At 46.7% G+C, this 25,530-nt stretch overlaps 1 protein-coding gene across 3 annotated transcripts; it reads left to right on the forward strand.

Annotated features, from left to right (window-relative positions):
• The first annotated feature begins 7,513 nt into the window (after positions 1–7,513).
• Positions 7,514–24,272, forward strand: SERPING1 (serpin family G member 1). 3 transcript variants are annotated; one of them, XM_032152924.2, is made up of 8 exons: positions 7,514–7,572; positions 8,099–8,171; positions 9,720–10,194; positions 11,847–11,981; positions 15,472–15,675; positions 15,870–16,009; positions 21,176–21,395; positions 23,747–24,272. In XM_032152924.2, the coding sequence occupies exons 2-8, from the start codon at positions 8,121–8,123 to the stop codon at positions 23,998–24,000; spliced, it is 1,479 nt and encodes a 492-aa protein (XP_032008815.1). In that variant the 5' UTR covers positions 7,514–7,572; positions 8,099–8,120; the 3' UTR covers positions 24,001–24,272. The 3 variants fall into 3 exon arrangements, with proteins under 3 accessions (XP_032008815.1, XP_032008818.1, XP_032008814.1); XM_032152927.2 differs by lacking the exon at positions 7,514–7,572 and adding an exon at positions 7,888–7,960; XM_032152923.2 differs by lacking the exon at positions 7,514–7,572 and having other exon boundaries at positions 7,988–8,171.
• Positions 24,273–25,530: the final 1,258 nt, after the last annotated feature.

The raw sequence follows: 25,530 nt of genomic DNA on the forward strand, positions 1-25,530 counted from the left end.
AAGAATCACTTCAACCCAGGAGATGGAGGTTGCAGTGAGGCAGTGGGCTGTTATCATGCCACTGCACTCCAGCCTGGGCGACAGAACGAGACTCAATCTCAAAAAAAAAAAAAATTTACCCAGTCTCGGGTATGTATTAGCAGTGTGAAAATAAACTAATACAAGGCAGGAGGTAGAGAGGAAAGAAGGAGGGAAGGAGAGAAGAAGGAAAGAATTCCTAAATCAGGCTGGGCACGGTGGCTCACGCCTATAATCCCTTTGGGGATTTGGGAGGCCGAGGAGGGCGGATCATTTGAAGTCTGGACTTTGAGACCAGCCTGGCCAACATGGTGAAACTCCATCTCTACTAAAAAATACAAAAAAAAAATTAGCCAAACTTGCTGGTGGGGCACCTGTAATCCCAGCTATTTGGGAGGCTGAGGCAGGAGAATTGCTTGAGCCCGGGAGGTGGAAGTTGCAGTGAGTCAAAATCGTGTCACTGCACTCCAACCTGGGTGACAGAGTGAGATTCTGTCTCAAAAAATAATAATAAAATAAAAATAAAAAGACACACACCCTTTCCCCTTTTTGCACTGCATCTCATCACATATAATGCTATGGGTTGTGGGGAATATAGCCACTCTTCTATCTGAAAACATTACCATCTGAGGCACATAAATATTTAGATAATGTACATGTGGTTTATAGGGCAAGGGATTGCATTTTACAGGTTGAAGCAAAGAAAAGTCTGTAACTGGAGTCTGGGCGCAGTGGCTCACGCCTGTAATCCCAGCACTTTGGGAGGCCAAGGCGGGCGGATCATGAGGTCAGGAGATCGAGACCATCCTGGCTAACATGTGAAACCCCGTCTCTACTAAAAATACAAAAAAAAAAAAATTAGCCAGGCGTGGTGGCAGACACCTGTAGTCCCAGCTACTCGTGAGGCTGAGGCAGGAGAATGGCATGAACCTGGGAGGAGGAGCTTGCAGTGAGCCGAGATCACGCCACTGTGCCCCAGCCTGGGCAACAGAACGAGACTCTGTCTCAAAAAAGAGAAGAAAAGAAAAAGAAAAGTCTGTAACCAGAGAAGTGACCATGGGGGCTTCATGTTCAAGTTGGGCAGAGCAAGAAGGGTGGCTCCCTGTTCCTCGTCAGGCATTGAGGAGTGCAGGGTGAATTTTGGCTTTTCTGGAAGTGGAGCAGGCATTTTTACCCTCAGGAGAGGTGCATGGAAGCAGAAACAGCAGGTCAAAGCAGGGGGCCACAATCTGAATGGAGCCAAATTCACGGCTGAGTCAACAGTCCAAACCTAGCATTTCCATCTACAGAGCTGGCAATGGAGAATTGGAAACAAAGGTTAGAAATAGAAAGGTAGCAGAGAAAGCAGGTAAGCTGCTGTGCAAGAAGTGGAAAAGATAGTAAGTGAGAGGGAAACTTCTGGAACCAGCATGTAGTTAAGAGGATTGGTTTGGGAATCCAAATGTCTCTCTCAGGGTGAGATCAAAGAAATAGTTTGTAATACATCCATACAATGGAATACCGTGCAGCTGTAAGAAAGAACGAGATAGAACTGCCTGCAATGACATGGAACAATGCCCATGCTACTTTATTAAGAAAAGAAATTAGGCAGGGCACAGGGGCTCATGCCTGTAATCCCAGCACTTTGGGAGGCCGAGGCGGGCGGATCACGAGGTCAGGAGATCGAGACCCATCCTGGCTAACACGGTGAAACCCCCTCTCTACTAAAAACACAAAAGAAATTAGCCAGGCGTGGTGGCAGGTGCCTGTAGTTCCAGCTACTCGGGAGGCTGAGGCAGGAGAACGGCGTGAACCCTGGAGGCAGAGCTTGCAGTGAGCCGAGATAGTGCCACTGCACTCCAGCCTGGGCGACAGAGCAAGACTCCCATCTCAAAAAAAAGAAAATAAATTATGGAAGAGTAATAATTATGTGTGTGGGGAGAGATGAAGTAGATATGATTTTATAAATAGGCAAATCTAAAAGCATACACTCAGAATTATTAACAGCAGTTTTGTCTGTGGTAACTTTTAATTTTATAAGCTTCTGAATTGTTAGAAAAGTTTTGTTTTGTTTTGTTTTGTTTTGTTTTTTTAGACAGAGTTTTGCTCTTGTTGCCCAGGCTGGAGTGCAATGGCATGATCTCGGCTCACTGCCACCTCCACCTCCTGGGTTCAAGCGATTCTCTTGCCTTAGCCTCCCAAGTAGCTGGGATTACAGGCATGTGCCACCATGCCCATCTAATTTTTGTATTTTCAGTAGAGATGGAGTTTCACCATGTTGGCCAGGCTGGTCTCGAACTCTTGACCTCAGATGATCCATCCGCCTGGGTCTCCCAACGTGCTGGGATTACAGGCGTAAGCCACCACGCCCGGCCAGAAAAGTTTTATAAAGCACGTATATGACATTGCAGTGATAGCTTTGAAAGAATTATTTAATTTTTTTTTTAGACAGGGTCTTGTTCTGTCGCCCAGGCTGGAGTGCAGTGGTGTGATCACGGCTCACTCCAGCCTCGAACTCCTAGGCTCAAGCAATCCTCCCACCTCAGCCTCTTGAGTAGCTGGGACTGCAGGCACACATCACCAAGCCTGGCTAATTTTTTTATTTTTTGTGGAAACGGGGTTTTGCCATGTTGTCCAGGCTGGTCTCAAACTTCTGGGCTCAAACAATCCCCCTGTCTCAGCCTCCCAAAGTGCTGGGATTACAGGCATGAGCCACTGCACCCAGGTAAAGAATAATTTTAAATATCCTTAGAAAAATGATTGAATGAGCCAATTTAGAACATCTATGAGGACTCATCAAATGTTTCTATTCTACTTGAAAAAGCTTTGTATTCCTAGGCCTGCCAGGGTCTGCAAATAGGGTGTGAGTCTGGGGTTTGGGGATTTTGTGTCTCAACACTTATTTGGATCTCGTCCCTGTCTTCATCTCTGATCCCCATCCACCTCCTCATACCAGTTAAAGACTGAAGGGAAGAGGAAGAGAAGGGGTCGTTAGTGGAAGGGTACTGTGCATGAGGACTCTCTAGTGAGGTTCCCGGGAAGGTCCAGTCCCTGGAGAGTTGAGCAGGAAACAGCCCATGTGAATGAGTCAGGGCTGGTGAGAAAGGGAATCGGTGAAGAGGTTGGGGATACAGTGGGAGCAGGAACCCCCACAGCTCCCTCACTCATGGCTGCCAAACCTGTGCCCTTCTCCAGAGAGGACTACTGTATTTGTAGGAAATAAGGGACAAAGTTCAGCCTGTGGTCCGTTCTTACTTGCAAAGCATCAGCAGCCCCACATAAAGGGTGTGCCACAACATAATTCTCAAAATGGTAGAAATGTCATTCTCACACAAATACACAGTGAGAACCTTCACAAGATAACTGTCAGGATGACAAAGTTTGTTCAAAGAATGATTTGAGAAACTGGTGTGTGTGTGTGTGTGTGTATGTGTGTGTGTGTGTGTGTGTGTGTGTGCTAGAATAACACAGCTAAGTTAGCTACAAAACTGGCCATTGCCCTGAAGGCCAACAAGACTGAAATAGGTAGGACTTGACTCCCGAGGTGGGGCTCAGATACCAACCAGATTGAGGACTAGCTAAAACAGGGCCAGTGACAGAAGCAGTTTTCCGTAAGATTCGCTGGCGAGTCTGCCATGTCAGTTTACCATTGCCTCGGAAACACCTGGGAGTCACTGCCCCTTTCCATGGCAATGACCTGATGATCCAAAAGTTCCTTTCCTTTCCCTAGAAATTTCTGCATAAACTGCTTCTTGTTTTGTTGTTGTTGTTGTTTTGTTTTGTTTTGTTTTTTGAGATGGATATTTGCTCTCGTTGCCCAGGCTGGAGTGCAATGGTGCGATCTCGGCTCACTGCAACCTCCACCTTCCAGGTTCAAGTGATTCTACTGTCTCAGCCTTCCGAATAGCTGGGATTACAGAAGCCTGCCAGCACGCTCAGCTAATTTTTTGTATTTTTAGTAGAGAGGGGGTTTCACCACGTTGGCCAGGCTGGTCTCAAACTCCTGATCTCAGGTGATTCACCCAACTTAGCCTCCCAAAGTGCTGGGATTACAGGCATGAGCCACTGCGCCTGGCCCTAAACTGCTTTTTAATCTGCATATAATGGAAAGTGGGTATAAATATGACTGCAAAACTGCCCTGAGCTGCTGCTACTCTCTGCCTACAGAATACCCCTCCTTTGCAGGAGCAGTCACCGAGCTGTAACACTGCCTCTTCAATAAAACTGTTTTCTTCTACCTCCGGCTTGCCCTCGAATTTTTTCCTGGCCAAGGCTAAGAACCCTCACCAGCTAAGCCCCACTTTGGGGCTCACCTGCCCTGCATCAAGACCATTACCTTTGGGGTTATCATTATCATCTCATTCACATCTCTACCAGACAAAAACCCTTTGCATCTTATCCATTTTTGACAGGTCAACATCTGACATTACAGACTCTGAGCCCTAATCTAGAAAAGTAAGAAGGAGAAAATTCTATTCCTCTAGAATAGCATTTCTCAACCAAGATTCCAAAGAAAGGACTGAACCCTAATTTGCCCAGCGCATTCTTTGTTGATAACCAATCAACTTCTCTCCTCTGAAACTAGAGTGGTGCTAGTTGTATACTATCTGTGGGAGAGTTGAGAAAATAGTCCCTCCAACCATTTTCTGTGTCCCAAGAATGGAGTGACCCTGATTTCTCAGAATTCTTTTGCCCTGTTTCCAAATTTTGGATAATTTTTCTTTTTTCTTTTTCTTTTTTTTTTTTTTGAGACAGTCTCACTCTGTCGCCCAGGCTGGAGTGCAGTGGCACGATCTTGGCCCACTGCAACCTCCACCTCCTGGGTTCAAGCAATCCTCCCACCTCAGCCTCCCAAGTAGCTGGGACTACAGTTGTGCACCAGCATGCCTGGCTAATTTTTGTATTTTTAGTAGAGATGGGGTTTTGCTATGTTGGTCAGGTTGATCTTGAACTCCTGACCTCAAGTGATCTGCCCACCTCAGCCTCCCAAAGTGCTGGATTACAGGCAGGAGCCATCACGCCCAGCCAAAAAATTTTTCTTAAGAAGGAAAACTAAAGGTGTTTAGTTTTTCACACTCTATAATGTGAGAGAGTTCAGCCACAGCAACTTGTACCTTCAGTATTAGAGGACTCACCTAGGAGAAAAACCTGATAAAAATGCTCTGAGTACAGGAAGAGCTTTAGTGAGAACTTGAACCTCATTCAACATCAGGAAATTCACAGGGGAGAGAAGCCATGTGCACCTACAACATGACGGAAGAGGGCTTCTGGGGGTTCAACTCTCCTCAGTCACCAGAAGGAAAGGTCCTTGTTACAGAGAAATCCTAGACCTGCTCCCAGTGGGTAAAGGACTGAATTCACAACCTTACACTGATTGAATATCTCAACACCCACACTAGGGAGAAATTCCGCAAACATCCTGATTAAGTCAGTTTCAGCTCCAGCTTCAGCAGGCAGGGGAGACTTCACAAAGCAGACATCCTTAAAATGTCCAGAGTGCAGGAATGCCTTTGGCCAGAGAGCTATTATAGATGGCTGAAGGAGGTAGACCCACGAGCTGGGAAAACCTCTCCACTGGGGCTTTTTCACCCTGGAACTTTGGCCCACAAAGCATCGTACTCTTGCAGCTGGACCCAGAATATTCCCTTTGCTGTCTGCTTCAGGTTAGCCCCTGGTGTGTGTCAATAATTTGTAAGGGTTAATAAAGAATTGTGGGGTCAAACAGACCTGGTCCACATCCTGGCTCTGTCACTTACTGGCTTTGTGATATTAGGTAGATCAGTAAATTTCTCTGAGCCTCATTTTAACTTGTTTAGGATGGGATTAATATAGCACCTACTTCATAGGTGATGAGAATTAGTGAGAGGATGAATGTAAACACATGGTGAGCATTCAGTGAATTAGGTTGCTTTCCACCACCTTCTTTTCCTTTGGCTGACCCATTTCCCAGAATCCACAAGCTCATAGTCCCTTTGAGCCCACCAGCTTGAGCACTGGGGATGGAGAAGTGTTGTTTTGTGCACAGCTGTTTAAACGATGGCTCTGATGTTATATAACTTTCCCATGGCTTAGGAGGTTCCCAAGTGGCTTCAGGGAATAAAGCACAAAGCTGGGGAAGACTCTTTCTGGATCTTGTCCAAGGACCCCCGAGGAGACACACAAATATTCTCCCTGTTTCTGTCCTTGGTCAGTCCCTTAGAGTAGCAGTTCTGGTGCTAGCAGCAAACTTTCCTGAATGCTCCAAACACAGCCAGAGGATAGGCCTGCAGTGAGATGGTGATGGAACATGATAGCTATATTAAGTCATCAGAGACAACCTCTTTGTTTTGCAGATGAGGCAGAGTTATCAGATTTAGCAAAAATACAAAATGCCAATTATATTTGAATTTCAGATACACAACAACGACAAAAAATTTTTTTTTACCATAAGTATATTCCAATGTAAGCATTTTTACCATAAGTATATCCCAATGTAAGTTTTTTTTTTGTTTTTGTTTTTGTTTTTTTTTGAGACAGCAAGCGTCTTACTCTGTTGCCCAGGCTAGAGTGCAGTGGCGTGATCAATGCTAACTGCAGCCTCGAACTCCTGGGCTCAAGGGATCCTCCTGCCTCAGTCTCCTAAAAGGCTGGGATTACAGGTATGAACCACCAGGACTGCCTATTTCCTGTGTTTTATCTGGCAACCCTTAGAGGACAGCTAGATGTCGAGGACAGCCAGATGTCAAGGGGGAAAGCAACTTGCTGGCTCACACAGCCAGCCAGGTCTATTGTGGAGCCCTATTCACAAACACATACACCCCAGCTTTCAAGTTTTTTAATATTTATTTATTTAGTTATTTGTTTTTTGAGACAATCTTGCTCTGTCACCCAGGCTGGAGTGCAGTGGCGCAATTTTAGCTCACTGCAACCTCCACCTCCCAGACTCAAGTGATTCTCTGTGCCTCAGCCTCCCTAGTAGCTGGGACTACATGTGCACGCGCCTGCCCTGCCCAGTTAATTTTTGTACTTTTAGAAGAAACGGGGTTTCCCCATGTTGGCCAGGGTGGTCTCAAACTCCTGACCTCAAGTGATCCACCCGCCTCAGCCTCCCAAAGTGCTGGGATTACAGGCATGAGCCACGGTGCCCGGCTGGTTTTTTTTTTTTTTTTTTTTTTAATTACGGTGAATGCTTGCTGAGCTGGGTGCCTCACATCCCTTGTCTGTTATACAAAGAACTACTGATTATGGGTCTCTTCGAGCAAAAATGGCAGAACACCTTCAGGGCACAGGGGAGATGGGAGCAGGGATTAGGCTTCAGAATACTTCTCCAAATGAGGGTGATCAGGGCCCGACATTCCACTGCTCGGATTTGGGCTAAATTCCTGGCCTGGCCCACAAAGAAGACCAAGCGATCAGTCCCATCCCGTCCCATCCTGATTTACAGGAACTCACACCAGCGATCAATCTTCCTTAATTTGTAACTGGGCAGTGTCCTGGGCCAGCCAATAGCTAAGACTGCCCCCCCGCACCCCACCCTCCCTGACCCTGGGGGACTCTCAGTCTGCACTGGAGCTGCCTGGTGACCAGGAGTTTGGAGTAGGTTCGGTGCTGGGCAGGGGTGGGGAGTAGGGTGGAAAGCATGGAATGAAGAGGTCTAGGGAGGGGGTCTCCTCACCCCCGGCCTTCCTGCCCGCCTTGATCTCGGGGGTCTCTATAGGCTTGCTTCCACCTGGGACTTCTGCCTCCTCCTACCCCAGCCCCTCCCGCCTCAGGCCTGTTGTGCTCAGCCCCCCAGGACCTCCCCTCTCCCACGCCTGTGGCCTCATTGTTTGGTTAAAGCAGGACCCCCTCCCCCCTCACCACCTCCCCTCCGACTGAACAGATGGACGGAGACCCGGGCCCGCGGGGCGAGGAAGGGCCAGCCGGTGCCGGGAAAAGGAAGCGGTTTGGGGAAAACAAAACAGAGGGAGGAGCCAGGGAGAAGGTGGCCCCAGGAGGGAGGAGGAGGGAATTCGCTAAAAGGGACTGGGGCCTGGGACGGAATGGGGGCGGGCCTCGGGCGGGGTGGGGGCCCCTGGGCTCCCAGGCTCGGAGCTGGCTCTGATGCTGGCTGGCTCCGCAGGTCTGCTGACGTCGCCGCCCAGATGGCCTCCGGGCTGACCCTGCTGACCCTCCTGCTGCTGCTGCTGGCTGGGGTATGTGGTCCCTTGTGGGATGGGGGACGGGGGTGGAGACGGGAGGAGGGATGGTGCGGGGTGCGGGCGATGGCTGAGGATTAACCCTTCAGGCTCCGGGGAATGAGGAGAGCTCCTCTTGGGATCAGCGAGTGTGATCCTTGCACACGCACTCGTAGTTGGTGGAAAGAGCTCAGGACTCAGACAGATGCAAGTTCTAATATTAGCTGCGCTGCGTGGTCCTGAGGAAGTCACTTTTCCCAGCTTACTCCTCTTGATTTATAAAATGTTGAATAAACAGATCCCAGCCTGTCCACCAAGCAGGCTTGGCAGGAGGATTACATAGGGCAAGAAGATGGGAAGCATTTTGTGATATCAAAGCAAGAGTTTGCTGTAGAAAAGAGCTGTGGGGAGGAGAGGTTTGGCTGCTGTGACACAGACGGTGGTCCCAGGCTAGGGCCTGTGAATACAGAGAAGAATGGTAGCAAACATACCTGGGTCTGGGTGGGGGTCAATAGCAGTGAGAGGTCCCAGTGGTCTGGGAGGTCATGGACTAGAAATAAGGCTAAGAAGTGCGGGATCCCAGAAGAAAGGTAGGTAGGGGTGTGTGTATGTGCGTGTGTGTGTGCGTGTGTGTGTGCACGTGCAAGTTGGCATCACATACTCTGCAGATGATGTAGTTATGAGCAGGGAGTTTGGAATCAGAGAACTTGTTTTGATCCCTAGCTGTTTCTCCCATTTCTGTGAGATCCTGGACTAGTTAATATGCGTCAGCATGAGTTTCTCTACCTGTGAAATGGGGCTCATGCGTGGTTTCTCAGCAGAGGATCTGTTGACATTGGGGCTGGATAATTCATTGCTGAGGGGCTACCCTGTGCATCTTAGGATGTTTTGCAGTATCTCTAGCCTCTACGCACTAGATTCTGGTAGCATCTTCCCTGCTGTCTCCCTATGACAACCAAAAATGTCTCCGGACACTGCCAGATATCCCCTGGGAGTCAAAATTGTTTCAGAGCCACTGGCCTATACTACTTCTCTCTCCCTCCCTTCCTGCCTCACTTCTTTCCTCCTTCTCTTTCTTCGTTCCCTTCCTAATGTGTATTGTTTTTCCACACCCACTAATGGGTTGCAACCCACAGTTTGAAAATTTACTGTTCTAAATCAAGGAGCACAAGTTCAAATGTCTGTACTAGCCAAACAAGTGAGTCCAACAGGTAGATATTTACAGGAAATTGCAAGAACATAGATAAATGACAACACTCAGCTTCACTGTTTGGAAAACAACTTCCTACAGGGCAGTAATTGGTCAGAGATTACAGAGTCCCTGACTACCCCTTATCTTCTGCAGAGCACATTGCTGTGCACCCCCACCCTCACCCTGTATTGCCCCTTCTCTGAGGAATTAGTAGTGGTGGTTCCAAGACAGGTTGCTCACCCGCCACACTGTCAGAAATTACTCTCTTCTACAGGACATTTTCCACATCCACACCTTCTCTTCCTGCTTTGAGTATTTTAGAGGACTGTGCCTCGTAGTAAGAAAAAAATGAAACTCAGTTTCTTGAACCACAGGATAGAGCCTCCTCAAATCCAGATGCTACCAGCTCCAGCTCCCGGGAGCCAGAGAGTTTGCGAGACAGAGGCGAAGAGAAGATCGCAACGACAGATGTCTCCAAGATGCTATTCGTTGAACCCATCCTGGAGGTTTCCAGCTTGCCGACAACCAACTCAACAACCAGTTCAGCCACCAAAATAACAGCTAATACCACTGATGAACCCACCACACAACCCACCATCCAACCCACCCAACCAACCACCCAGCTCCCCACAGATTCTCCTACCCAGCCCACTACTGGGCCCTTCTGTCCAGGACCTGTTACTCTCTGCTCTGACTTGGAGAGTCATTCAACAGAGGCCATGTTGGGGGATGCTTTAGTAGATTTCTCCCTGAAGCTCTACCACGCCTTCTCAGCAATTAAGAAGGTGGAGACCAACATGGCCTTTTCCCCATTCAGCATCGCCAGCCTCCTCACCCAGGTCCTGCTCGGTAAGACCCTGCTTGAATTCTCTCCAGGTCATTTGTTGGACACTCCCATAAGAGTCACCAACCAAGACACTTACAAAGCCATGCCTCTGAGAAGAAGCTGTAAAAATGGGCTATTATATATTGGGGGTGGGGTAGAGGGATGTATCTTTTCATTCTTGAACATTCCATCATTTCACAATGATGTAATAGGCACGATTGCTTGTAAAACCCTGTGACTACACAAGAACATATAAAACAAGGTCCCAGCCACTAACCATGTTTCATGGCAAGGAGAGGTGATAAGAAAGATGAAATCAGGTGCCGTGGCTCACGCCTGTAATCCCAGCACTTTGGGAGGCCAAGGGCGGGTGGATCACCTGAGGTCAGGAGTTCAAGACCAGCCTGGCCAACATGGTGAAACCCTGTCTCTACTAAAAATACAAAAATTATCAGGGAGTGGTGGTGCATGCCTGTAATTCCACCTACTTGGGCAGCTGAGGCAGGAGAATCGCTTGAACCCGGGAGGCGGAGGTTGCAGTGAGCCGAGACCGCACCACTGCACTCCAGTCTGGGTGACAAAAAAAAAAAAAAAATCATCAGAGATAGACCTAGAGTAGATGTGGTTAGTACTGCCTTCTAGCTCTGTGACCTTGGGCAGATCACTTTAACCTCTCTGAGCCTTGAATCCTCTTGTGTAAAATAGTGATGATGCTATCTACCTCAAAAGATTAAGAAGCAGAAAGCCAGGCCGGGCGCGGTGGCTCACACCTGTAATCCCAGCACTTTGGGAGGCCGAGGCGAGCAGATCATGAGGTCGGGAGTTTGGGACCAGCCTGACTAACATGGTGAAACCCCGTCTCTACTAAAAAAAAAAAAAAAAATTAGCTAGGCGTGGTGGTGCACACCTGTAACCCCAGCTACTTAGGAGGCTGAGGCAGGAGAATCACTTGAACACAGGAGGTGGAGGTTGCAGTGAGCCGAAATCATGCCACTGCACTCCAGCCTGGGAAGACTGAGTGAGACACTGTCTCAAAAAAAAAACAAAAACAAAAACAAAAAAAACAGATAGTCGTCTAGTTTCTGACTTAGCGGGAGGTCAAAAAAATGTAAATCCTCTGCCATCTTGAGGGATTACTGTCAAGTCCCATTGGGTAATTACCCTAGGAATGGCACAAACAAATTACTACAAGCAGTGGGGAGAGAGCTATTACTCCCCAGAGAGAATTCTAAAAAGGCTACAGAATCTTTCTTGGCTGGGCACGGTGACTCACACCTGTAATCCTGGCACTTTGGGAGGCCAAGGCAGGAGTTCAAGACCAGCCTGGCCAACATGTTGAAACCCCATCTCTACTAAAAATGCAAAAATTAGCCAAGTATAGTGGTGCATGCCTATTTTCCCAGCTACTTGGGAGGCAGAGGCGGGAGGATTGCTTGAACCCAGAGATTCAAGTGAGCTGAGATTGCACCACTGCATTCCAGCCTGGGCAACAGAACAAGACTCTGTCTCAAAAAAAAACAAAAAAAGAGAGAGAGAACACTTCCAGCTCAGATGATCTGTGATCCCCTCCAAAGCAGAGAATACCCTCCATTCCAGCCTGGTCCCCAACCCTCACTCCCAAGGAAGGCCCCCGACTCATCCCGAAAGTATCTTTCATCTCTGCCCTTTGTTGCAGGGGCTGGAGAGAACACCAAAACAAACCTGGAGAGCGTCCTCTCCTACCCCAAGGACTTCACCTGTGTCCACCAGGCCCTGAAGGGCTTCATGACCAAAGGTGTCACTTCAGTCTCTCAGATCTTCCACAGCCCAGGTGAGTGCCCAGGAAGTGGCAGTGTCTGCAGAGGAGAGTCCTGAGAGGACTCTGAAGGGGGACCCAGTGCTGGGGAAAGAAAGGACAGAGGGAATATTGGAGCTACAGTATCAGGGATGGACTGCAGAGCAGGTGAAGACCTTGGCAGGAACATCAGGTCACTTCAGGAACTGGATTGTTCTTCTAGTGAGACCTTAGGCAAGTCTCTGGCATTCATCAACTGCTTTAGAATAAAAATAACCAGGCAGGTATGGTAAAATAGCTATCTACCTCAAAAGATTAAGAAGCAGAAAGCTGGGCCGGGCATGGTGGCTCTCATCTGTAAGTTAAAGGAGTTCAAGGTATGCTAGGACTTTGGGAGGCCAAGGCCTTCAAGACCAGCCTGGGCAACATGGCGAAACCCGTCTCTATTAAACAAAAAAAAAGTTGAGGGTATGGCTGGGCATGGTGGCTCACAGCTGTAATCCCAGCACTTTAGGAGGCCGAGGTGGGTGGATCACCTGAGGTCAGGAGTTCAAGACCAGCCTCGCCAACATGGCAAAACCCCGTCTCTATTAAAAATACAAAAATTAGCCTAGCATGGTGGCAGGCGCCAATAATCCCAGCTACTCAGGAGGCTGAGGCAGGAGAATTGCTTGAACCCAAGAGAGTGAAGGTTGCAGTGAGCCGAGATCATGCCACTTCATTCCAGCCTGAGTGAAAGAGCAAAACTCTCTCTCAAAAAAAAAAAAAAAAAAAGGAAGAAAGAAAAAAAGTCCAGGCGCAGTGACTCACACCTGTAATCCCAACACTTTGGCAGGCCGAGGCAGGTGATTCACGAGGTCAGGAGTTTGAGACCAGTCTGGCCAACATAGTGAAACCCCGTCTCTACTGAAAATACAAAAAATTACCAGGGCATGGTGGTGTGCACCTGTAATCCCAGCTACTCAGGGGCTGAGGCTGGAGAATCGCTTGAATCTGGGAGGCGGAGGTTGCAGTGAGCCGAGATCGCGCCACTGCACACCAGCCTGGACAACAGAGCAAGACTCCATCTCAAAAAAAAAAAAAGGCCAGGCGCAGTGGCTCATGCCTGTAATCCCAGCACTTTGGGAGGCCGAGGCGAGCAGATCATGAGGTCAGGAGATCGAGACCATCCTGGCTAACAAGGTGAAATCCCGTCTCTACTAAAAAAATACAAAAATTAGCCAGGCATGGTGGCGGGCGCCTGTAGTCCCAGCTAGTTGGGAGGCTGAGGCAGGAGAATGGCGTGAACCCGGGAGGCGGAGCTTGCAGTGAGCCGTGATTGCGCCACTGCACTCCAGCCTGGGCAACGGAGCGAGACTCCATCTCAAAAAAAAAAAAAAATAGGGCGAGCAGGCCAGGCGCAGTGTCTCACACCTGTAATCCCAGCACTTTGGGAGGCTGAGGTGGGTGGATCACTTGAGGTCAGGAGTTCAAGACCAGCCTGGCCAACACGAGGAAACCCTGTCTGTGCTAAAAATACAAAAATTAGCCAGGCATGGTGGCACGTGCCTGTAGTCCCAGCAGGAGAATAACTTCAACCCGGGAGACAGAGGTTGCAGTCAGCCGAGATCGCACCACTGCATTCCAGCCTGGGTGACAGACAGAGACTCTGTCTCAAAAAAAAAAAAAAAAAGAAGAAGAAGAATAAGAGTACCCATATACATTCATTAATATATAGGGCTAGAGGGCTAGAGAGCTATAGACATAAATTAGACAAAAAAATTTTTTGCTCATTTTTGGGTCAAAGGAGTCTTGGGACTCTCATTCTTTTTATTTTTCTGTTATGTGAATTTGTTATCATTTACATGTATTATGTTATTAAGTGGGGAATAATGATAATACTAATAATAAACTTACAAAACGATCCAATGTAGTTGTTTTCAGACTTTGTTCCTCAGAGCCCTAGGACTTTGCAAAGCTGTTTCTGGAGTCATGGTGGGAGTGGGGTGTGGGGAGCCTGAGCGGTGGGGAAGGGTTCACCACTTCCTGTGAGAGGGAGACGGACCAGCTGGGCTCCGAGCTCCCCACCCAGCCTCAGCTAGGGCCCATTTTATATGGTGGGCTTCAGACATGCCTTTGTTTGAAAGTAGTTCTGCTGCTTTAAAATGTTTGATAACCATTGAACTAATCTACCGACATCCCTTTTTAAAAAAAAAGGAAAACTTTTTTTTAAGCTTTTTTTTTTTTTTTTAAACTATAAAAACAATACTCAGGTCTGGCTCAGTGTGCCTGTAATTCCAACACTGAGAGGCTGAGGTAGGAGGATTGCTTGAGGCTAGAATTTCGAGGCTAGCTTCTGGGCAACATAGACAGACCTCATCTCTACAAAAAAGTTTAAAAATTATCCGGGTGTAGTGTGTGCCTGTAGTTCCAGCTATGAAGGACTGAGACAGGAGGATTGCTTGAGCCAAGGAATTCAAAGTTAGAGTGAGTTATGTTTATGCCTCTGTACTCTAGCTTGGGTGACAGAGTAGGACCCTGCCTCTAAAAAAAAAACATTAAATTTAAATTTAAAAAACTCACCTATCACCCCATCATCTGAAAAACACCCTCTTTTAGATGTGGGAAAAACATGGCTCAGAGATGTTCAAGAAATGTTGCGTTTATTTATTACTTACAAAGCTGTAAGTCAGCTTTATCTGCTGTCTTGCTAGGCTGGTGAAAAAAACGTAACAGCATTCAATATTAGGGCTTCTATCCCCATCTAGCTGCACCCTGGAGCTGTGCCAAGCAAGGTTCTTGGTCTTATGTTGTACTTAGGCATCAGCAAAGCCTGGGAAAATATCTTTTTTTTTTTTGAGACAGAATCTCACTCTGTCGCCCAGGCTGGAATGCAGTGGCGCCATCTCAGCTCACTGCAACCTCCGTCTCCCGGATTCAAGTGATTCTCCTGCCTCAGCCTCCCGACTAGCTGGGATTATAAGCTGGTCTTAAACTCCTGGCCTCCAGTGATCCATCCACCTTGGCCTCCCAAAGTGCTGAGATTACAGGTGTGAGCCACCATGCCCAGCTGGGAAAATATCTTTAATCTACTTAGTCCTAGAAAAATTATCTTTCAAGTGCCTTTTTTTTTTCCAGTGGACTGAAGGCTTTTGGAGAGCAAAAGCCAGGAAGTTTTGCCACAAACTTCCACTGAGGCCAGGAAGCAGAGTCTATTCCGTGCCAAATTAAGGGAAGAAAAGAGGGAAAATCTAGGCAAATGGAATTTAATATCTCAAAAAGATTATCTTGCCAAGCGATAGTCACATAGCAAGCTGAGGCAGGAGAGGCTTGGGGCTACTTCTCTTGTTCTTGGTTCTGGTTTTGCCTTCTTTGGGCCTTATTTGCCACATCTGTAAGAGGAGTGGGCTGGACCGTGCTCCATCATGCCGTATTCACTAAGTGAGCAGACAGAACCATAGGAAGCATGCTCAACTCTCAAATCTTGCTCATGGAAAGAACGACGTGTTCAGGGAACTCATGCCTCCCTTTCTCAACATACCCCCAGACCTGGCCATAAGGGACACCTTTGTGAATGCCTCTCGGACCCTGTACAGCAGCACCCCCAGAGTCCTGAGCAACAACAGTGATGCCAACTTGGAGCTCATCAACACCTGGGTGGCCAAGAACACCAACAACAAGATAAGCCGGCTGCTAGACAGCCTGCCCTCCGATACCCGCCTTGTCCTCCTGAATGCTATCTACCTGAGTGGTAAGGGCGCCCTTAGCCAGTTAGTCTTCCCATTCTGGGTCCTTCTTCCCCTCCTGGCTTCAAAGCCCACTTAACCGCAAGTTCTACAATGAGATCTCAATGTCCCTGCCCCACTCTTTGCTAACAAGGCTTTTAGCTCCTCTTCATCCTTTTCCTACCTGCATTAGAGCAACCCTCCCACCTCTTCCCTCTAGCCAAGTGGAAGACAACATTTGATCCCAAGAAAACCAGAATGGAACCCTTTCACTTCAAAAACTCAGTTATAAAAGTGCCCATGATGAATAGCAAGAAGTACCCTGTGGCCCATTTCATTGACCAAACTTTGAAAGCCAAGGTAAGTTCTTAACCTTTCCTTCTCCTGTTTGAAACCTACTTGAGTCTCCTGACTTTTTTTCTGCTGTGGTCCCATCGTTTTGGGGTACATGCTTACAAATTCATCATTTCTACTCCTTCCATCTGTATTTCCACCCTATCTTTTCTCCTTCTCCTTTCTCTAGCCTTGGCCAAGGCAGACATTGTATATTTTAGGCTGGAAACAGGATTCTGAAGTTTCTTCATGCATCTCTACTACATTGAATGGCAAAATGTGAGTCGTGTTCCTATTCTACACATCTGTTTCTTTTTCCAGTCAACTCATCAGAAGACCCTGGTGGCTTAACAAGTCCTGTGTGTATGTGGGTACCTGTGTACAGCATACATATACATGTGTACACGTGTATATCTTTGTATATGCATATATGTGGTAAGTGCATGTGTGCACACGAGTTAAATGGCTTAAGCGCATTAGCAGAAATTGAACAATTTAGTTTGATGAGTAGGGAGGGTGAGAAGAAAGAATATGGAGCCCAGAGGATCCCAATTGGTAAGCTATCTCATGCCCAGTTACCAGATATTTCCACCTTTTTAGGATGGCAAAACACAGACCTATGGGATAGAAAACAGTAAGAGACAATGTCTCAGTACCTGGCTAAGAAACAAAGGCTGTGTTCTTGGAACATGCTAGGCTTGGTTCCACATTGGGAGCTTTCCTTAGCTTTTCTTTCTGCCTGGATCCCTCTTCACTCAGATCCTCACATAGCTTGTTCCTTCTTGTCATTTGGGTGTCAGCTCAGAGGTCACCTTGGTGGAGAAGTCTTCTCCCCATTAAAGCAGCCTCCTCCTCACCGTGTAATATCACTGCTGTTTTATTATATTCATGACACTCATCACCATCTGAAATTATGTCATTTATTTGCTTATTTGCTTAGGATATTGTCTGTCTCCCTAAGATACTGTCTCTCTACTTGAATACAGGAACCTGTCTTGTTTCCTTCTGTATCTGTAGTGCCTAGAACAATGCCGCCTGTCATAGGTGCTCATTCAATGTTTGCTGAATAAATGAATGAATGAAATAGAGGGTGCCAAAGGGAGCTACTCATTTAGTAAAAGTGGCTGGAAGACTTCATAGGGGAGGTTTTTTCTCGAGACAGGGTCTCACTCTGTCACTCAAGCTGGAGTGCATTGACACGATCTCAGCTCACTGCAATCTCTGCCTCCCGGGTTCAAGCAGTTCTCCTGCCTCAGCCTCCCAAGTAGCTGGGACTACAGGTGCCCACCACCACACCTGGCTAGTTTTTGTATTTTTAGTAGAGACGGGGTTTCACCATGTTAGCCAAGCTGGTCTCGAACTCCTGACCTCAAGTGATCCACACCCTCAGCCTCCCGAAGTGCTGGGATTACAGGCGTGAGCCACAGCGCCTAGCTGAGGAGGTTATTTTTGACCATTCTTTGCTCACTTATTTATCCACTCATGTACTTATCCACCCATCTATCCATCCCTATCTAATGTATTTGACCATTCATGACTCATTTAGCAGAACCAGGATAGCGTGTATAAGGCACAGAAGAGTGAATGTATGTGACAGGTCCAGGGCATTGTTCAGATTCAAGATACGTCGGGGGAGTTATAAATATGAGATTTTTTCAAATCAGTTGGAATAGCTATTTAATCAAAGCCATAGATGTTAGGTAGAAAGTAGGAATTAAGAACTTAACAAGTTAGATTTAAATGTAACTATTTGAATTATAAGAACAAGTATTTCCTCTCTAAAAATGTTTTTAAAGTCTCACACAAAACTCTAAACCAAAAATCATTGTAAAAATCCCTTGGGAATAGACTGTTGTAACCATTGAGGTGAGGTGATAGGTTAAGGTGAGCATTCTGGACATATAATATCAATAATAAATATTCAAATACAAAGGAGGTATAATATGAAGAGTAATTTCTATCTCCCCAAGCCAATATGAGTTTTGTTTGTTTGTTTTTCTTTTGAGATAAAGTCGCATTCTGTTGCCCAGGCTGGAGTGCAGTGGCACAGTCCCAGCTCTCTGCAACCTCTGCCTCCCAGGTTCAAGTGATTCTCCTGCCTTAGCCTCCCCAGTAGCCGGGATTATAGGCGCCTGCCACCACTCCCAGCTAATTTTTGTATTTTTAGTAGAGATGGGGTTTCACCATGTTGGCCAGGTTGGTCATGAACTCCTGACCTCAAGTGCTCGTCCCACTTCGGCCTCCTAAAGTGCTGGCATTACAGGCGTGAGCCACTGCACCCAGCCTGAGTTTGTTTTTTTTTTTTTTTTTAAGCCAAAGGAGGAGGAGTAGTTTTGTGCACAAAAGCCACTATTTATGTTCCTTAGGTTTTAAACAGATAGTTAATTTAATGTACTAACAAATGCAAAATTAAAATTTTACTTATGCCTTTTAATTTTAAGCTGAACTTGCTACATTAAGAGTAGGGTGATTTGGCTGGGCGTGGTGGCTCATGCCTATAATCCCAGCACTTTAGGAGGCTGAGGCAGGTGGATCACTTGAAGCTAAGAGTTTGAGACCAGCCTGGCCAACATGGTGGAACTCTGTCTCCACTAAAAACACAAAAATTAGCCAGGCATGGTGGCGCATGTCTGTAATCCCAGCTACTCAGGATGCTAAGGCACAGAATCACTTGAACCTGGGAGGCAGAGGTTACAGTGAGCCAAAATCGTGCCACTGCACTCCAACCTGGGCAACACAGCAAGACTCTGTCTCAAAACACAAAAAAAGAATAGGCCGGTGCAGTGGCTCACGCCTGTAATCCCAGCACTTTGGGAGACCAAGGCAGGTGGATCACCTGAAGTCAGGAGTTCGAGACTAGCTTGGCCAACGTGGTGAAACCCCATCTCCATTAAAAATACAAAAAATAAGCCGGGTGTGATGGTGCACGCCTGTAATCCCAGCTACTTGGGAGACTGGGACAGAAGAATCGCTTGAACCCGGGAGGCGAAGGTTGCAGTGAGCCAAGATCATGCCACTGCACTCCAGCCTGAGCGACAGAGTGAGACCTTGTCTCAGAAAAAAAAACAAAAAAGCATGATTTTTATATAAAAATACTCTCATTTGTTCTTGAATTAATTGCCATATTGAACAGATTAAACTCCTTTAAACCATTTTTTCTATCTACAAACATAATTAGTATTCCCATAAGCATTTTAAGCTCCCTTTAAAAATTTAATATGCTCGATTTTCTTTTTTCTTTTATTTATTTATGTAATTTTACCAGACAAGGTCTTACTCTATCACCCAGTCTGGAGTACAGTGACACAATCATAGCTTACTGTAACCTCAGGCTCCTTGGGATGAAGCAATCCTCCCACCTTAGCCTCTTAAGTAGCTGAGATTCCAGGCATGAGCCACCTCACCTAGCTGATTTTCTTTTTAAACACATCTAATACCTGACAGGCCGTAATTACGACTCTGCTTGGCCATATCGTCCTAGCACCTAAAGCTCACTTGTAAACTGAAAATTAAATTTGAAGAGTGAATTAACTTCTAGCCAACATTCCAATATCATTCTCACACTTAATGAAATTATCCTACAACTTTGCTTAAAAGCATAAAACTAGCATGTCAGATTCTCTTAAAAATTACAATCACTATTTTAAATAACAAACATAGTTACCCTGAACTTAACACCTGGTTTTAACATGATGAAGTTGGTTTCTTTTGTCATTCCTATACTAAATTCTAAATCTTCCTGGCACTTAAGGATATTTACCCAAGGAAGGGGGTGAGATTTACCAGCTCAGGTAAGCCGAGGTTACTGGCTTGAAAATTCAAGACCACAGCATGGTAAATTTTTCTTCAGAGATTCAAGGTTCATACATAGGACTTGAAGGGCACATGCTACTCAAATGAGTATATCCAACTTGAGTCCTATGTCAACAGGGACCCCATGTCCATCCTCTTCAGTCGAAATTGGCTTACAACCTACTTCTTCTGGGCTATTCGGGTTTCAACAATTGATTGCTTTCAGTTAATTTCTTTATTGCCCAGTTGAATTCTGCATTCTTCTAGATTCTTTTTGTTCCTTCAGCCTCAATCATAATACCATTTAATGACAGTCTCATATCCTATTAGACTAGGGTTTCTCAGCCTTGGCACTATTGACATATTGGGTCAGATAATTCTTTGTCCTGTGCATTGTAGAATTTAGCATCATTCTTAGCTTCTACTCACTAGAAGCCAGTAGCACTGTGTGCACATCCTCCTTGCCCCCTGCCAGCTATGACAACCAAAATGTCTTCAGACATTACCAAATGTCCACTGAGAGGCAAATTCACTCTGAGTTGACAACCCCCATATTAAGCCCAGGGGCCCTGCACTTCTCACATACTTTTGTCTGGTCACCAGTTGAAAGTCCTTCTTCTTTTTTTTTTTTCTTTTTTTGAGATGGAGTCTCACTCTGTCACCAGGCTGGAGTGCAATGGCATGATCTCGGCTCACTGCAACCTCCACCTCCCGGGTTCAAGCAATTCTCCTGCCTCAGCCTCCTGAGTAGCTGGGATTACAGGCACGTGCCACCACCCAGCTAATTTTTGTATTTTTAGTAGAGATGGGGTTTCATCATGGTGGCCAGGATGGTCTCAATCTCTTGACCTCATGATCTGCCCACCTCGGCCTCCCAAAGTGCTGGGATTACAGGCGTGAGCCACCGTGCATGGCCAAAAGTCCTTCTAATAGCAAAGTGGAAAGGTAGGCTGTGAACAATCTTGAATGCCATACTAAGATTTGTACCTAATCTCATAGGCAGTGAAGAGCCATCAATCGTTTTTAAAGAGGCTGACCTGATGACTCCAGCGGTTCAATGTGCATGCTATATACTATATGCTCAACACACTTGGAAGGAAGGGAACAGGGCTCAGAGAAATCAAATCAGTTGCCCATATTACATAGCTCGTCAGTGGTAGAGTCAGGGTATAATCAGAAACTCATGCTCCTTCCTCTACCTCTCCCCAGCACAGAGTTAGATCAGCACTGTTCACCCAGCTGGTATCCCCATTTCTTGGTAAAGCCTGGAAGCCTAGGTCTGACTGCTGCTCTTTGAAATACAGACTGTGGGAGCAGACTGCAGGACAGCCTGTGACAGAGGGTGGGGCCAAGAGAGAGATGCGGTGGGAAGACTGTTAAGGTGCATCTCTTATTTTCTAGGTAGGGCAGCTGCAGCTCTCCCACAATCTGAGTTTGGTGATCCTGGTACCCCAGAACCTGAAACATCGTCTTGAAGACATGGAACAGGCTCTCAGCCCTTCTGTTTTCAAGGCCATCATGAAGAAGCTGGAGATGTCCAAGTTCCAGCCCACTCTCCTAGCACTACCCCGCATCAAAGTGACGACCAGCCAGGATATGCTGTCAATCATGGAGAAATTGGGTGAGCTCTGGCAGCTTGGGGTTACTCCCAGGCCATCAAAGGAGAAAGGGGGGAATCCCTAAGATGTAGTTAGCATTCTCTAGAGTATTCTTTACATCCATAATCTCAGTTTGTCCTGCAACCCTGCAAGTTAGAGGGGTAGATGCTATTATCCCATTGGATCATTGTGGAAATGGAGGCTCAGAAGTTTTATGTGACTTACCCAAAGATTCCATGATTTACCCTTGAGCTAGTCAGAGGCAAACCAGAACACTGATCAAGGTCTCCAGCTCTCCTGAGTTTTTTCTGTGGTTCCTTGTGACATAGGCAGTGGAACAGTGGGACAGGTAACCAAATGAATTATGGATGCTCCTTCCCCAGACACTTTTCAAAACAGTCAACCACACCATGGATATGCAGGAAGCTATCTGAAAGTGCAGGTCTGGAGGCTTCTGAGTTTACAAGAGGCAACAGAGACTCCATTTTCTTTCTTTTTTTTTTTTGAGACGGAGTCTCGCTCTGTCACCCAGGCTGGAGTGCAGTGGTGCGATCTCTGCTCACTGCAAGATCCGCCTCCCGGGTTCATGCCATTCTCCCGCCTTAGCCTCCTGAGTAGCTGGGACTACAGGTGCCCTCCACCATGCCCAGCTAATTTTGTTTTTGTATTTTTAGTAGAGACGGGGTTTCACTGTGTTAACCAGGATGGTCTCAATCTCCTGACCTCGTGATCCACCCATCTCGGCCTCCCAAAGTGCTGGTATTACAGGCGTGAGTCGCCACACCCAGCCCAGAGACTCCATTTTCTAACCTTTGTTTTTTCGTTTGTTTGTTTGTTTTTGAGATGGAGCCTCGCTCTGTCACCCAGGCTGGAGTGCAGTGGTATGATCTTGACTCACTGCAACCTCCACCTCCTGGGTTCAAGCGATTCTCCTACCTCAGCCTCCCAAGTAGCTGGGATTACAGGCACCTACCACCATGCCCACGTAATTTTTTTGTATTTTTAGTAGAGATGGGGTTTCACCATGTTGGCCAGGCTAGTCTTGAACTCCTGGCCTCAAAAGATCCGCCCACCTTGGCTTCCCAAAGTGCTGGGATTACAGGTGTGAGCCACCGTGCCCAGCCTCATTTTCTAACCTTTGAGCTCATGTCCAGCCCTGTCACTTCATTTCTTGTTAGAGAACTTGACCACCTAATACATGATTCCATTTCCTTGTATATGTCATCTGTGTAGGAAGAAAACCTCTTTTTTATTTTCATTCAACACTTCTGGCCACCAAATAGGTGTGGGAGTGTTTTCTAAGCAATTCTCCAGTTCTCTGGGGACACCAACTGGGTGTCCTACAATTGAATCCAATTCTAACACACTACCTGGAAATAACATCAGATCCTGTGCATTTTAAGGGCTCAACTCCACCAAATTTCCCCCGTTTCCAATGTCAGTTACAAGACCGGGTTGTCACCTGTGCATCAGACCAACCAGCTCTAATTTGGAGGTTCCCACAACTCCCTGCTAGGGTTTCATCATTTGCTAGAATAGCTGACAAAACTCAGGAGACGCTTATGTTTACTGGTTTATTATATAAAGGATTAAGTAAAGGATACAGATGAACAGCCAGATGAAGAGATACATAGGGCAAAATCTGGAAGGGTCCTGGTGTCTATCCTGTGGGACACATGTATGTGTTCGCCAACCAGAAACTCTCAGAACCCTGTACTTTAGGAGGTGTCATCATGTAGGCATGATTGATTATTACCCAATCTCCAGCTCCTCTCTTCTCCCCAGAGGATGGATAGAGGGGCTGAAAGTTCCAAGCTTCTAATCACACTTGATCTTCCTGGTGACCAGCCCCGATCCAGGAGCCGGCAGGAGTAGCCTCATTAGCACAAAAGGCATTCCTATGACCCAGGAAATTCCAAGGGATCTAGTAGCTCTGTGTCAGGAACTGGGATCGGAGACCAAATATTAGATGGTCTAATATTTGGAGCTAAAGATGCTCCTATAGCATATTTTCCCATTATTTCACAGCATCATAGCATTGCATATAACCTCATTTTTTCATATATGACCTATCTCTGATCTATTACCTCACTTCCAAGGTCCTGGGAGACAAGGAGGCAATGACATCATTTTTCAGGGTTGTTTTAGGGATGGGGGACAAGGCTTCTCACCTTGAGAGAGAGTGGCAGTGTTGGGCCCACTAATAGAGGATCCCACGAACTGCCAGAGGGTACAGTATGTAATCTGGCAAACAAGGGAAGAGGAAGAGAGCACTGGGACTCAGGATGAACCCAGAGAATTCAGGACAAAGGTCTCCATCAGCTGAGGGTGTCATGCTGGCCTCTGACTCTGTTTTTCTCCGGTTTTGCCCTAGAATTCTTCGACTTTTCTTATGACCTTAACCTGTGTGGGCTGACAGAGGACCCAGATCTTCAGGTTTCTGCGATGCAGCACCAGACAGTGCTGGAACTGACAGAGACTGGGGTGGAGGCGGCTGCAGCCTCTGCCATCTCTGTGGCCCGCACCCTGCTGATCTTTGAAGTGCAGCAGCCCTTCCTCTTTGTGCTCTGGGACCAGCAGCACAAGTTCCCTGTCTTCATGGGGCGAGTATATGACCCCAGGGCCTGAGACCTGCAGGATCAGGTTAGGGCGAGCGCTACCTCTCCAGCCTCAGCTCTCAGCTGCAGCCCTGCTGCTGCCTGCCTGGACTTGGCCCCTGCCACCTCCTGCCTCAGGTGTCTGCTATCCACCAAAAGGGCTCCCTGAGGGTCTGGGCAAGGGACCTGCTTCTATTAGCCCTTCTCCATGGCCCTGCCATGCTCTCCAAACCACTTTTTGCAGCTTTCTCTAGTTCAAGTTCACCGGACTCTATAAATAAAACCTGACAGACCATGACTTTCTCTGCTTTGTCTTTGTTGTTTTTTTTTTTTAATTTTTATTTTTTTTAGGCAGGGTCTTGCTCTGTCACCCAGGCTAGAGTACAGTGGTGAGATCATGGTTCACTGCAGCCTTAACCTCCTGAGCTCAAGCAATCCTCCCACCTCAGCCTCCTATGTAGGTGGGACCGCATGGGCTTGCCACCATGCCCAGCTAATTTTTAAATTTTTTGTAAAGACAGGGTCTTACTATGTTGCCTAGGCTGGTCTCCAACTCCTGGGCTCAAGCAATCATCCTAACACAGCCTCCCAAAGTGCTGGGATTGTAGGCATGAGCCATCACACCATACCTCACCTTTGCCTTTGAATATCAGCTGCTTCAATATTAAAGGACAAGAGCTCCCATGGTTCCTGTAACAGCCAGCTATTGCTGTATAATAAGTCATGTTAAACTTAGTGGCTTCAAACAGCAACCTTTTGTTATTTGATGTTAAGTTTCAGAGTTGACTAGGTGGTTTTGCTGATCTGGGCTGAACCTGGCTGATCTTCCCTGGGCTCATTCATACATCTGTAAGGTATAGTTGTTGGGTTGGTTAGGGGATGATTGGTCTTCTGTGGCCTCAGCCAGGACACCAGGACAACTTGGCTCTTCTACATGTCTTGTATGTCCTTCCAACAGGCTAGTCTGTAATGAAAAGAGTCAAACAGGCAGTCTCTTTTTGTTTACCATTGTCCTGCAGCCAAAGCAAATCACAGGACCAAACCTAGAGTTAGACTGGAAAAGCACTACAAAGTGACAGGGCAAAGAGACATTAATTGGGGACTATTCATGCGATCCATTTCTCACAGCCCCTATCTTGCTTATTTGTCTGTGACAACTCTGACAACAATAATGACAGTAGCTAACATTGGGAACATAGACAGGCAGTCTGCTAAGAGTTTTGCAGGCATTTAATCTTCACAATAAATTTATATGGTAAATTCAGAGAGGCTAAGTCTTGTTCAAAGTCTTGTAGTTAGGAAATGATGAAACCAAGATTTAACAGCACCTCTTATGGCTCTTTTTTTTTGAGACGAAGTTTTGCTTTTGTTGCCCAGATTTGAGTACAATAGCACAAACTCGGCTCACTGTAACCTCTGCCTCCTGGGTTCAAGTGATTCTCCTGCCTCAGCCTCCCAAGTAGCTGAGATTACAAGCATGCACTACCACACCAGGCTAATTTTGTATTTTTAGTAGAGACAGGGTTTCTTTGTTTTTTTTTGTTTTTTTTGTTTTTTTTTT

Source organism: Hylobates moloch, unplaced genomic scaffold (assembly GCF_009828535.3).
Source record: "Hylobates moloch isolate HMO894 unplaced genomic scaffold, HMol_V3 SCAFFOLD_5, whole genome shotgun sequence".
In the NCBI taxonomy this organism is placed as follows: domain Eukaryota; kingdom Metazoa; phylum Chordata; class Mammalia; order Primates; family Hylobatidae; genus Hylobates; species Hylobates moloch.

What these genes read in the sequence shown, in the direction of transcription:
- SERPING1 (XM_032152923.2), top strand. Translation starts at nt 8,019, where the DNA reads ATGGGGGCGGGCCTCGGGCGGGGTGGGGGCCCCTGGGCTCCCAGGCTC. An exon ending in ACCAAACTTTGAAAGCCAAG is followed by an intron (nt 16,010 to 21,175) that starts GTAAGTTCTTAA and finishes CTTATTTTCTAG; the next exon opens with GTAGGGCAGCTGCAGCTCTC. An exon ending in GTCAATCATGGAGAAATTGG is followed by an intron (nt 21,396 to 23,746) that starts GTGAGCTCTGGC and finishes GTTTTGCCCTAG; the next exon opens with AATTCTTCGACTTTTCTTAT.